A 12354-nucleotide genomic window follows, 5' to 3' on the forward strand; every position below is an offset into this window, starting at 1 on the left:
TCGGAGTACAGCAGTTTAATAATTTGAGTGGAAGAAAAGCTAAAATGACTCTGAATGAAGTCGTTAAATAAGCGTGCAGTAGATTTCTTGTAAAAATGTCAATAAATTGCTTTTTATTTTGTCATTAAATTGTTTTTATTTTAAGCAATTAAATCTATTTTAAGAATTCTATTCATTTGAAATAAAATTTAAAACAGAACAATTTCTTAAACTATTTAAAATACAAATGAAATAAGTATTTATTTTAAATGTTTTTTTTTAATTATTTGCAGTAAATCAATTAACGAGTTATGGAACTAAATGTTTTTTTAGTAACTTCCGATCAAGCATGATTGAATGAAATGGATGAATAAATGATCAGAAATTAACACATTTTCCTGCGCAGTTTTAGCTTGTGTCTACATCAAAGCTTATAAAGTGACGCACGCACGCACACGAAATGATCCAAACATGACGGCCGACCACGCCCGCTGGCCAAGAGACGCGGCTTGAACGAGCACAACTTGACTTAGCGCAATGTCGATTGCACGGAAAAGCCAAAAGACAAAAAATCGATATTGAGGATGTTGCGGAAGCGGCCTTTGACGGTCTCGTTTCCTTTGCGTCTAGACGCTCTCCAATACCACCGATTTCTCCTGGAGGGGCTCCGTCTCGCCGTTGTTGCCGGCGCCCGTCTCCACTAGGGGGAGCTTCTCCTTCTCGTCTCGCTTCTCCTCCTTGGCGGTGCCGTTGCCGCCCTCGGGACGGTGCGGGCGGGCCTCTACGGGGGATGAGGCGGCGCCCCCGCCGGTGAAACTGCGGGAGATCTCCTCAAACGTTTTGCCTTTGGTCTCCGGGACTTTGAGGAAGGTGAAGATGAAGAAGATCACCAGGAAGGTCATGAAGATCAGGAACACCCACGGCCCGCACCATTCCTGTAGGAATGAACACACACACAAAACCAATTGTACCGTATTTTCCACACTATAGGGCGCACCAAAAAGTCTTCCATTTTCTTAAAAGCTCACGGCGCGCCTTAAAATCCGGTGCGCCTTGTGTATGGTCATTACGAAATACGTTGACCCCAAGATGGCTCCTTGCTGGAGACATGCTTACAATGTTATAACTTGCTGTTGGTTGAGTGAACTGTATCGCTGCTTTATGAAATAAGTTTTTGTTACAGCTCCGAAAAAAGGAGAGCTGTGGTGTTGTTTTTTTTTAAAACGCACACTTTATTAATGGTTTTCACAGTCTCAACAAATACAGGTACGTCTTTGTCCGTCTCCGTGCCTTCTCTTCTTCCGTTCCGACTCGAGAGGCGTTCATGACTGCCTCGAAAAACGTAAATTAACTATTCCTTCAATGAAACTACAAAAAATGAAAATAATGCATCAAAAAAGAAAATCAAGCGAGGAAATCACAAAATAAATTCTATAGCCCCCACTACAGAATTGATTTTGTGACTTCCTCGTTTGTGAATACAGTACACAACAAAGGAATAAATAAACACGTCTGAGACAGTCCAGTCTCCTCCAATTTAACTCAACTCAACTGTATTTAAAGAGCACTTTCAAACAGCCATTGCTGCATACAAAGTCCTGTACATGGAGCAACTACCATATATATACAACAACAAAGCAATAATCAGTAACAAAGATGGTAGTAGGCACCAAACAGTAAAACTAAGATCAAATTTACTGACATCTCATTGTTCAGTTGCAGCTACGGGGCTATAGAATTTATTTTGTGATTTTCTGTTTTGATGCATTACTGTATTTTCAATTTTCGTAGATTCATTGAAGTAATCGTAAATTTACTCTTTTTTGGAGCAGTCGTGGAACGTCTCTCAAGTCTCGGAAGAAGAGAAGGAACGGAGAGACGGACAAAAACGTACCTGTAGCTCTATCTAGTGGATGCATTGTAGATTGCGCCTTATAGTCCAGGGCGTGCAATATATGAAAATAAATTAAAATATAGGCCATTAATTGAAGGTGCGCCTCACAATCCAGTGCGCCTTTTAGTGCGGAAAATACGGTACCTAATTTTTCTGTCAAAAAATGATGCTTTAAAAAAAAAAAAAAAAAAGTCGTGTCGTGAGATTATCCTTTGAGCTTGGGAGTATGCAGTACTCGGGGGTTTTGTTTTTTTGGGGTTACCTCAAGTTTGGGGAAGCTGATTCCAACAAGGAAGTTGGAGGTCCAGTTGCAGCAGCCGGCGACGGCCATGGCGGCGGGCCGCGGGCCCTGCGAGAAGAGCTCGGCCACGATGAACCAAGGGATTGGGCCCGGGCCCAGCTCGAACATGGCCACGAACACCATGACGGACAGGATGGCTACGTAGCTCATGCCGGCCATGTCCTTCTGCCGGTGGCGGCGGAGGGGGTGAGACACCCGGTCAGACGAGCGACATTCGTCAGGGAAGCAGCGATGCAGGGCGGGCCACTCACCTGCAGCAGCGAGACGGTCATGAGCAGCGCCGCCAGCGCCATTCCGCCCAAGCCCAGCAGGTGCAGCGTCCTGCGGCCCGCCTTCTCCACCAGGAACAGCTGCACACCAACGCCGAGTCAACAAGCGCCTTTTCCCGACAGGTCACTCACGAGTGGATATTAACTCATTCACTCCCAAAGACGTTTTGAAACGTCTTTTCAAACTTGGTCCAGAATTGGCTGGTACTGAATGAGTTAACACTTTTGAAAGACTTTTCAGCCCCAGCAAATTAAATCAAAGTTATTCGAATGTTAACCCTTACGGGGACAGAGGTCACTCCAGTGGACAGCTTATCATGTCATCAGGTTCCAGTCAGAACGTAACACAACTTACCCAAGTGTGAGCAACGGGAAAGAATAGAAGTGACTGCATGTAAAGGAGAGAAAATCCCAGAGCGGGCACCCACCGAGACAACAGTGAAGACAGTGTTGACGATGCCGGCACCAATGGTGGCGTAGATGGGCTGGCTGACGCCAGCCGAGCTGAAGATGCCTGTCGAGTAGTAGAAGACCTGTGGACACAAAGCTGTGCTTTTTGGGCGGAAAGGGAAATGTTAGGGCGGCGCGGCGCGGCCACTCACGGCGTTGATGCCGGACAGCTGCTGCGAAAGCTGCAGGATGACGGCGATGAGAAGCGGCTGGCGGTAGCTCGGGCAGCGGAGGAGCTCCAGGATGGTCACCTTCTTCTCCAGCGCCATCTTGTTGCTCTCCTCCTTCATCTCCTGCAGGTCGCCGCCCACGTCCTCGCTGCCGCGCAGTCGCACCAGCGCTGCGCACATCAAGGTGCACACACGCGGGTCAATGGACACGCGGACCGACGTTGTGAAAGGAAAATAAAATTAATATTGTTTTTTTGCATTGAAATAAGACTGAAAAAGTGGGGGTCGTCTTATATTCAGGGTCTAGACATTTTACCCATTCACGACGCTAGATGGCGCCAGATATCATTGAAGCGAATGCTGAACTAAACTCCCCAGGCAAAAGTGAACCCCTGCCACGAAGAATAAAAGTAAAAGCAGCGGTAGCAAAAAGAAGAAAAATAAAAAATAGCGGTAAGAAAGAAAAGAGAAGAAAATAATAGAAGAGATAACAGAAAATGGAGAAACGTAGCGACAATCTGGAGAAAAGTGGGCCGAAGATCGGCCAGGTTAACTGGCAGCTGAGGAGAAGTTATGATGTCATTTACATTTCAAAAACCAGAGGCCATTCATTTACGAATGCGATTGTACTTTAGATTTGAATGAGGCAAAACAACATGCTTTTTCTCTCAAATATATTGTTTAAATCATTTGTTTCAGATGATGTAATGTTTCTGTATGAAAATTAATTTGGTGTTCAAAAAGTCTTTTTTCAAACCTGAGTCTTGAAAAAGAGGGGGTCGTCCTATAATCAGGCCCGTCTTATATTCGGACCAATACGGTAAAATCACCTCGACCAACTGAAAATAACAAATTTTTGTAGCGCTAGTTTTTTTTTTTTTTTCCTGTCAAGCATCGTACTTTCTCTTTCAAATTTGCAAAAAAATAAATAAAATTACCCCTTTGAAAAAAAAAAATTGTGAAAAAAGATTTTTCCTCAATAACACGTGCAATTTAGTTTCGGCGAATGACTAAAGGTGCGGTTGGAAACGCAAGCGATGGCGAGACCGAGGCTGACCTTTACGTGCCTCCTCCTCCTGTTTGAGGTTGATGAGTAGGAATCGGGGGCTCTCGGGGCAGAAGGGCAGCAGGACACACTGCAGCACGGCCGGCGCCACCGTCAGCGCCAGCAGCAGCGGCCACAGGCGCGACGAGCCCAGCAGCCTCTCCAGGCCCAAGATCTGCCCGCAAAAAAAAAAAAAAAAAAATCTGGGTCTCTAACGCTGCTAAATGAGTTCTACGTTGGTGTATGCATGCGCGACCGGCGGTTGTCAGAGCAGCTGACCTGAGCAATGAGGATGCCGACGACCACGCCGAGCTGGTGCAAAGTGCCGAAAGCGCCCCTGAGCGGAGTGGGGGACACTTCACCCACGTACATCGGCGTCAAGCCCGTGAAGAGTCCGCAGAAGAGGCCGATGACCAGCCGGCCGGCGATCACCATCTCGTACGATGAGCACAAGGTGGAAAAGCCCATCAACAGCCCGCCGATCACCGCCAGGATGTTGACCAGGAACATGGAGCGCTTCCTGCGGGACGTCGCAGGCGCCAATGCTTGATTTGACATTTGCGCGCAGAGCGCAGAGCGGACGTGCCGCGCCGACGAGGGCGCCCACCTGCCAAAGCGGTCGGCCATGACGCCCACGCTGAAGGATCCCGCCATGCCGCCCATGCTGAAGATGGCGACGGTGACGCTCCACACTATCGTGCAGACGCCGGCGTCGATGGGCTCGCCGTAGCGCTCCATCCAGGTGTCGTTGAAGAACGCACGTAGTTTCTCAAAAACACAACAAAAAAAAAAGGGCGCTCAGCGACGACTGCGTGACCGCTTTTATGCTTTTGGAGCCGAACCTTTGAACCAGTGGTGTCCAAGCAAGGTCCCGGGGCCATTTGTAGCCCTCCATCCGCTGGTTTGAAAAAAAAAAAATCAATGCCTTTCATTCTTTACCATAATTGTCATTCTTCAAGTCATCGACATTGCTAAGAAATTATTTGGTGAACAAATCTATGTGAATCAATACAGAATACGTTTGTCATAAATTTCGATTCTTCAAAGTCAGCCTCTTTATTTTTTTTCCTCCGTCAGCTTTCTGATGTGCTCGGCGATCTGCAAGGAGGAGCCACTTTTGTGTTCGGGTACACATGTGGAAGTCATCGAGTTGCTCTTGCTCGCACACCTATTCAAGTAGGAAGCGCTCCTCAGTTTGCAAGGTGTCCAAGCAGCCAGTGGAAAAGAGTTTTTGAACCATGAGCTCGCCGCTTTCTTTGTTTGGAAAGTACAGAACATATTTCGGGGCATTGTACGTTCGTCTTTGATCACTCATCTTTGGAAATAAAACTGCATCAAGGCAACAATTATGGACTTATGACTTCATAAGCGTGTCCAACCCCTCGACCGGTCTACTCCGGCAGGGGTGGATCTAGTCTGGTAGGTTACAAGGCCCAGGTCATCCAAAAATCCCAAACTTGTTGCCTCGTCACCGATAACGACAGTTTTTCCAAAATAATTTGAAAATATCAACAATATACAATTGCTGACTGGATTGAGTTTTGTGTGTTTAACCCTTTCAGGGACAGGGGTTACTACGGTGGACAGCTTATCATGTTATCAGGTGACAGGGTTGATCAACTCAATTCAGAGCATTTCAAAAGCAGCCTCAAATGAAAAAGTTTGGACAGCCCCGATTTCAACTTTGCCCTTTTACCAAAAGTAATTGATGCCGAGGAAGAAATGTTGCAGACACCAACCTGCTCGGGCGCGTTGATGACGCCCGTGTTGAAGCCGAACTGCAGCGAGCCGATGACGGCCGTCGTCAGGGAGAACAGGAGGTAGCCCGTCACCTGCTTGCCCTGCCGCCGCAAACAAAGACCAGAAAGCATTTAACCAGCAGCACCACATCGCTCACAAATCACAAGACAACATGGCGGCCATACTAAGTAAAAAAAAAAAAAAAAAATTATATGTATGTATGTATATGTACACACACACACACATGCACACACAGAGTGGTACCTCTACTTACGAACGTCTCTTCAGACGAAATTTTCAAGTTACGAAACAGGAAAATATTGCCTCTTGTTACGAAAGAAATTTCAAGAAACGAAAGGTAAAAATACAGTATTGGCTGCTAGTCACAGCTCCGAGTTTCCTGAATGCAACATACTTATATTTGTTCTGCCATTGGCTATTACCTAGCATCTTCCTGGCATCCCATTGGCTAAGAGGGACCTCGACCGTATGTTTCTATGTGTGTTGATAGATAGGTATGTGTTTATGCAGCATCCTTGTCTTTTGCCGCTCGGGCCAAGAGGGTTTCCGATAGTTTTACGTAAAAGTGAATCATCCGGAAAAAGTGTTCACCAGTCGGGCGATCGCCCACGATGCTGATGTTCGCCCTTGGACATTTTCGAAGCATTGTTTAAAGCCGACAAAAGCAAACGTTCTTGGATCGGTTCTTTACAAAACGCCAGGCAAAAACCACTTCTGAGAGAGAACATGGACGAAAGAGGGCGAAAAACGATGAGGACACAGTTAAAAGTTAAATGACCATCATTTTTATTGTTTACATACCTGTCAACTCATACGGTTTAGCCATAGTTCATACGGATTTTGTGGTGAATCTTACGTATATGGCCGTATCGCACAAATCATACGGATTTTGAAAATTTCCTTTTTATTTCCTTTTTTCCCCCCCCCCCCCCTAACAGGTAGTTCCGTTTGCTTTTGCCCAGAATGGTGGTAGTCTACGCGAATGCTTTCATTTCCACTAACTTTCCAGTAATGCCACGAAGTAGAATGATGATTAGACATTAACCAGACATTGTATTATGGAGAATGAAGTCTATATTCTGCTCATATTTAGTTTGTACTCTGCTCATATTCAGTCATGCTGTATAACTTTCCCATGTTCGCAGTATAGCTTTGCGTCTTTGTAACAATCATCACCTAGAATTGGAATACTCCCTGCTGAAGACGCACAAACTTTGGAATGCGCCAAGCTGAGAATTGGTTTAGGAGAAACGAAAGTTATGATATCACACTTTGTGTCTCGGTACCGCCCTTCTGATGGTATAAAAATGATGTGAAGCTCTTCCTGCTAAGGATTTTTTGCTCTTTATAAGGATTTTTTTGGTAGTTTATACAGGTTGGCGCTCCAAAAAGTTGACAGGTATGTGTTTATTCTTTTTTTTTTTATACATTATGCACAACTCTCATTTATTGTGCAGTAATCGAATTGTAACATATATTTGTTCCATATTTTGATCCATTTATATTTTTTCGAAATTTTTTTTTTTGGGGGGGGGGTCTTGGAACGAATTAGGGCATTTACATGGAAAACGTGTCTCTACTTACAAAATGTTCTAGTTCAGAAATTTCTTCCAGAACCAATTCATTACGTAACTAGAGGTACCACTGTACAGTGTAATCGATTAACACGTCACCCTATTGAAATGCCGCGTTCAATAACGTGCAAAAGATCACCCACCCAACTCTCGAATACATGAGTTGGTACAGCTCACAGCTCATTATGGACGCGTTTTCAATTGAAATGTCGGAAAAGTGAAGACGGTCGATTGGGAAGTAGGACTGCATTGATCTAAATATCGACGCCACGTTCATCCGCGGTGACTTCGGGGAGCTCGCGAATGTCGGCGTCATGGCGACCGCCTGCATTTCGGCCAGCAAACGTTACAGGAAGAGGGCAAGAAAGACGACGACTGCTCGGTCTCCATCTACCCTAAATTTCTTTGATAATCGAGGCAGCAGTAAAGTAACAAAGTTACTTTTTCAAGGGAATTAGCTGTCGCTCATTTGTCTCAATGTGTTGTCACTCTTGACACTGACATCATGGCGACCAGTACATCGTTGTCTTTTTTTTTTTTTTTTTTTTTTTTGCTTGTGCTCAGTCAGCAGCACACAATCGGTCGCTGCTGCCAGGCCAGGAAGTGCGGAGGACACCGAAGGACGTCCTTGAGTGAGCCGATGTTTGTTTTTGTTTTTTTTTTTCCTTTTGCGCATTCATATTTGGGCCACGAGGGGGCGACCTGTAATCTCACCATCCTTCCAGTTTGGCGTCTCGCCTCCCAAATTCGCAATCAACAAAGAGCAGAAAGCGATCAAACGAGCTTTGATGGCCTCTTGATATGTCATCGGGATGACACCAAACTGCCCAAGCGCTTCTTTGCGACATCAAAGTGCATATTTTTTCATGTGTTTTAGTAAAGAACGGGCCACAATCACTCAAGTATTTCATAATGTTTCATCGTTACCGTTTTTATTTAATGTATTTTTTAAAAATATAATTTGATAAAATATGTAAGGGTGCCTCGACATGGGTGGCGTGCAAAATGCTACTTTTTGGACCCAAAATCACACAAAGTTTGTATGATTAAGAGTTGGCCCCCGCCCCCAACATGTCAATAGCCCTTTGCTCATCACCACACCAAGTCACATGTTTGCCACATGGCAGGAAGAAAAATTACAATACCAAGAGCTGCTCTTCTCTCGACAAGATACACGTTGAAGTGTTCGTCAAAAGAGCCGAATGGAAAGGCAACATGTTGAGAGTAAAAAAAAAAAAACTAAACATAAACAACATTTTGGAAGTGTTAAAAGTTTACAGGCTGCTCTTCAAACTGTCACGTATGCATTTGCATAGATTTCGCTTCATTCTCACAGTTCAACATCATGCTGCTGCTTTTCAATTTTTGTGATCGGTATTTTGCTTCTCGAGGTTTTTTTTCAATGCCCAGCGTGATCTTGTGGTAAAGCGATTGCTATATTCATTAATTATTCATCCTTGTTGTCCTTCTTTGCTCTCGGGTTATTTCTCGGCCTGTCTGGGTACAAATCAAATGGATTGTTCAAAATTGATTTATGAGTTTCTGACTTTCTTCAAGCTTTTGTGTCGCAATTTCGACAATCCTTTGGCTACATCCAGAAAATTGCGTTGCGTTGACTTCAACGAAGGGCAAAAAAAAATCTGTCAGCTGAGTGCTGAGAGTGACACAGCATCTTGTGTGCGTGTGCGCACGCATGACCTTTGATTGATTGAACAATCAATCTCAACTGTATTTCTACAGCACTTTAAAACAACCACCACTGTATACAAAGTGATGTATATGGAGCAAAACAACAAACAATAAAACAAATTAATGATGATGACCGTAGATAGCATAAAAACATTACATCAATGGCATGAGAGATTTGGCATCACATTATATAAATTTTAATTATGCAACACAAAAGGCTTCAAAGACAATAATTTTCACTGCAAAACAGATAGCGTCTTTTTTTTAAATAATTATTGTTTTGGACGTGCAGGCTACTTTGTTCGCATCAGGACGTGCAGGCTACTTTGTTCCATCAGAGTCAAGTATCCTATTTAAGCATCTAAATATTTATCAATTATTAATAGCCACACAACATCGTTTCAAAAGGAAACTTGACTCATGATGAAAGTCATACCCTGCAGAAATGAACTCAAGTTGACATGGATTTAGAAAATAAAACCTTTCTTTCATGTTGTGTGTTTCTCTGGCTCTCAGCAATTAAAAAAAATCAATAAACTGCATCAAAATAATGGGCATAACGAAGGCTCATTAGATATAGTCAGAAAAAAAATACAGATGCACAATGTGGAAATCTGCACTTGGATGTAATTTAATTTTGCTACCTTTTTACTAGACACAGTAGGTGAAATCCAATCAAATTTACTGTAATCATATTAGACGAGATGATTATGTCGGCGTTGAGAGTTAAAGAACAGGGTAGGGTGAGGTTTTAAACACTCACCTGCTGTCCTTCCATCGTCTTGCTGACTTGGTCCTGTTACGAGGGGGCCGAAGAAAGGCTAAGCCTGCAGTCGTTGCCGATCCTCAGGTGGCCTTCCGCGTTCCAAGCCGCCCGTATGCGCTGACCGCTGCGAGGAAACAAGCGCACGTCGTTAGCTCGGCGCTGTCCGCGGTGCTACAACAGCAGCCGAACCGAAGCCAACCGAACCGAAGCCTCGCCTCAGAGAAGCCCACCAGCGGGAAGAAGCAACGACAAACGCACCTAGCTAAAACAGGAATAGTCCAATCGGTGTTGTCACAAAAAAGAGGCGGAAAGGTGAGTGATGCTGGCGAAATGGTGCTTCAAAGGTCCTCGGATCTGAGCGTGGATCAGCCCGACCGACCACAAAGCTTGGTTGGTTTGCTCCTCGCGAGCCGCAGCACGTCCACACACGCCCTCAAGTCGCCTTTTTTACGGGTTCTGCGTGGAAAAGATGTCGTGACGTGGCCCCGCCCCCCGTTGACGTGCGCGCGCACCCATCCTCATCGTCGTGGTGGTCGTCCTCGTCATGGAGGGCCGCCATGCGCTACGGTGGCCGCGGCATGCACGCATGGACAACCCCCCCCCCCACCACAGCCCCCGATTTATTAGGGACACGATTTGATGTTACTCGGTCAGCTGGCGTGACGGCATGGCGCATGCGCAATTGGGACGTTATGACGCGCCCAAAGCATCCTTGCCTTAATTCCCATGATGACTTGCGCTCACGACCTTGATTGATGCTGATGCTGCAGATGATGCAACACAAAGCCGTTACCAGGGCAACAGCACTTTTATGGACGTAAGTAATAATAATAATAATAATACATTACATTTATAAGCGCCTTTCAAAACACTCAAGGACACTTTACAATCAAAACAAGAACAATAAAACCACAGATAAAATTATAAATAATAAAAGGAGAGATGAATTTAAACTGAATTTAGCGACTCGAAATAGTTGACGCCGGCAACATCGCCGCCGCAAAGAGCACCAGCTGACCCAGCCAGGCCGGCCAACACGCCGTGGTACGCGGATCGGCCGCCGGTTCTGACGCTGTGACGCCCGGGAAACGGTGCAGCACAGGCGGGGAGCCCGACCACCGGAAGCGGAGCTCAAGAAGTCCCGCCACTGAGCACCGCAGCAGTCCCCCCACGGGCAGATGGAGGAGCGACAGGACGGTCCACAGCAGCGTAGCCCAGACACAGGACCCGTCGACCCCCACCACGGGGCGCAGAGGAGCGGAGAAGGCACGGAGCACCGTCCGATAGCCGAACAGGCAGGACGCCGCGACAGCGCGACCGAGGACAACCGTGCGACGACCGACGGTCCAAAACCACAACGAATTGCGACAGGAGAGGAGGGGTTCTCCCATGACGAGAGTAAACCGTAAAAAAACCCGTAAAACAAACGCTAAAAAAGAATAATAGCGGGTGAGCAGCAGCAGCCAGACGCGCCAGCGTTCACTCAACCCGGAAGTGACCCGGAAGTGAAGTAAATGATTACAAAATATTTGGCCCGGCAGGTGATTGGAAAACGTTTTTTTTCAGCTTTTTATTGATGTCATGTTTAATTGTAAACGTCCATGCAATGTTTTATAAAAATATGTCAGTCTGTTAAAATCTTTTGTTTCCCTATTAAATATAATTTTTTAAAAAATCCATTTTGTAATCATTTTTCATGTAAACATTTTCAATATTTTTTTCATGATGTATTTATAATTAAATATCATTTCACGTGTTCATGAAATGGTTTTGATTTCTGACAAAAAAAATTCTAAAAAGCATTCCATTTAAAGAATGAAACTTATTCAAACATGTTGAAATTGGATTTGTACACATTTGTCTTGACAGTTTTTACTTGATGTTAATTCATTTTCATTAAAAGTATAAGTTGTTTGTGGAGGCTCTCAGTCGTACAGGAAAGTTCCATCGTAGAAAGGGTTCTGTCAGTCGTCATCTGTACCTGTGGGTAAAAAACAAAAAACTAAAAAGGACGTTTCGCTTCTCTCGCAGAAGCTTCGTCAGCGGTAGACAACCCTGAAGTCTCCGTGAAGACTACGGGAAGTTGCTCTGCGCTAAAAAGCTGAGCGTGGCCTGTTTGAGGACTGGGTGGGGATGGTTAGTCACGCCCCTATGGTGAAGAGGCCCATTGATTTCTAAATTCCCTATCATTGGGTCTTGATTAGGCCTGTTGTTTGGGCTAGGGCTGAATTGCTACTTCCAGTTAGCCTGATCAGCCTGTCTATGTCCCTTGGTGGTCAACAAGTTATTGTAAATAGGAGACAGGTTAAATCTGATACCTCCTTCACGGTTCAGAGAGGGTGAAAAATTTTGAACAAAAATCGCTTCCTTTACTCCCCTTTCAAACCATCTCTTTTCTGTTCCTAGGATTTTTACTTGTTCATCTTCAATTGTGTGGTTTGTTTCTTTTAAGTGTG

General features: G+C 44.9%; 1 protein-coding gene across 1 annotated transcript; it reads right to left on the bottom strand.

Moving 5' to 3' along the window:
* Positions 1-270: 270 nt before the first annotated feature.
* On the bottom strand, positions 271-10672 carry LOC109528023 (solute carrier family 2, facilitated glucose transporter member 1-like). Its single transcript, XM_019890291.1, has 11 exons — positions 10157-10672; positions 9896-10022; positions 5848-5952; positions 4716-4876; positions 4388-4628; positions 4121-4283; positions 3046-3233; positions 2872-2976; positions 2426-2524; positions 2136-2339; positions 271-914 (listed from the first exon to the last, which is right to left on the bottom strand). The coding sequence occupies exons 2-11, from the start codon at positions 9908-9910 to the stop codon at positions 606-608; spliced, it is 1590 nt and encodes a 529-aa protein (XP_019745850.1). The 5' UTR covers positions 9911-10022; positions 10157-10672; the 3' UTR covers positions 271-605.
* Between the last annotated feature and the right edge of the window lie 1682 nt (positions 10673-12354).

This window comes from Hippocampus comes, unplaced genomic scaffold (assembly GCF_001891065.2).
Source record: "Hippocampus comes isolate QL1 unplaced genomic scaffold, H_comes_QL1_v1.1 scaffold71, whole genome shotgun sequence".
NCBI classification, from domain to species: Eukaryota; Metazoa; Chordata; class Actinopteri; order Syngnathiformes; family Syngnathidae; genus Hippocampus; species Hippocampus comes.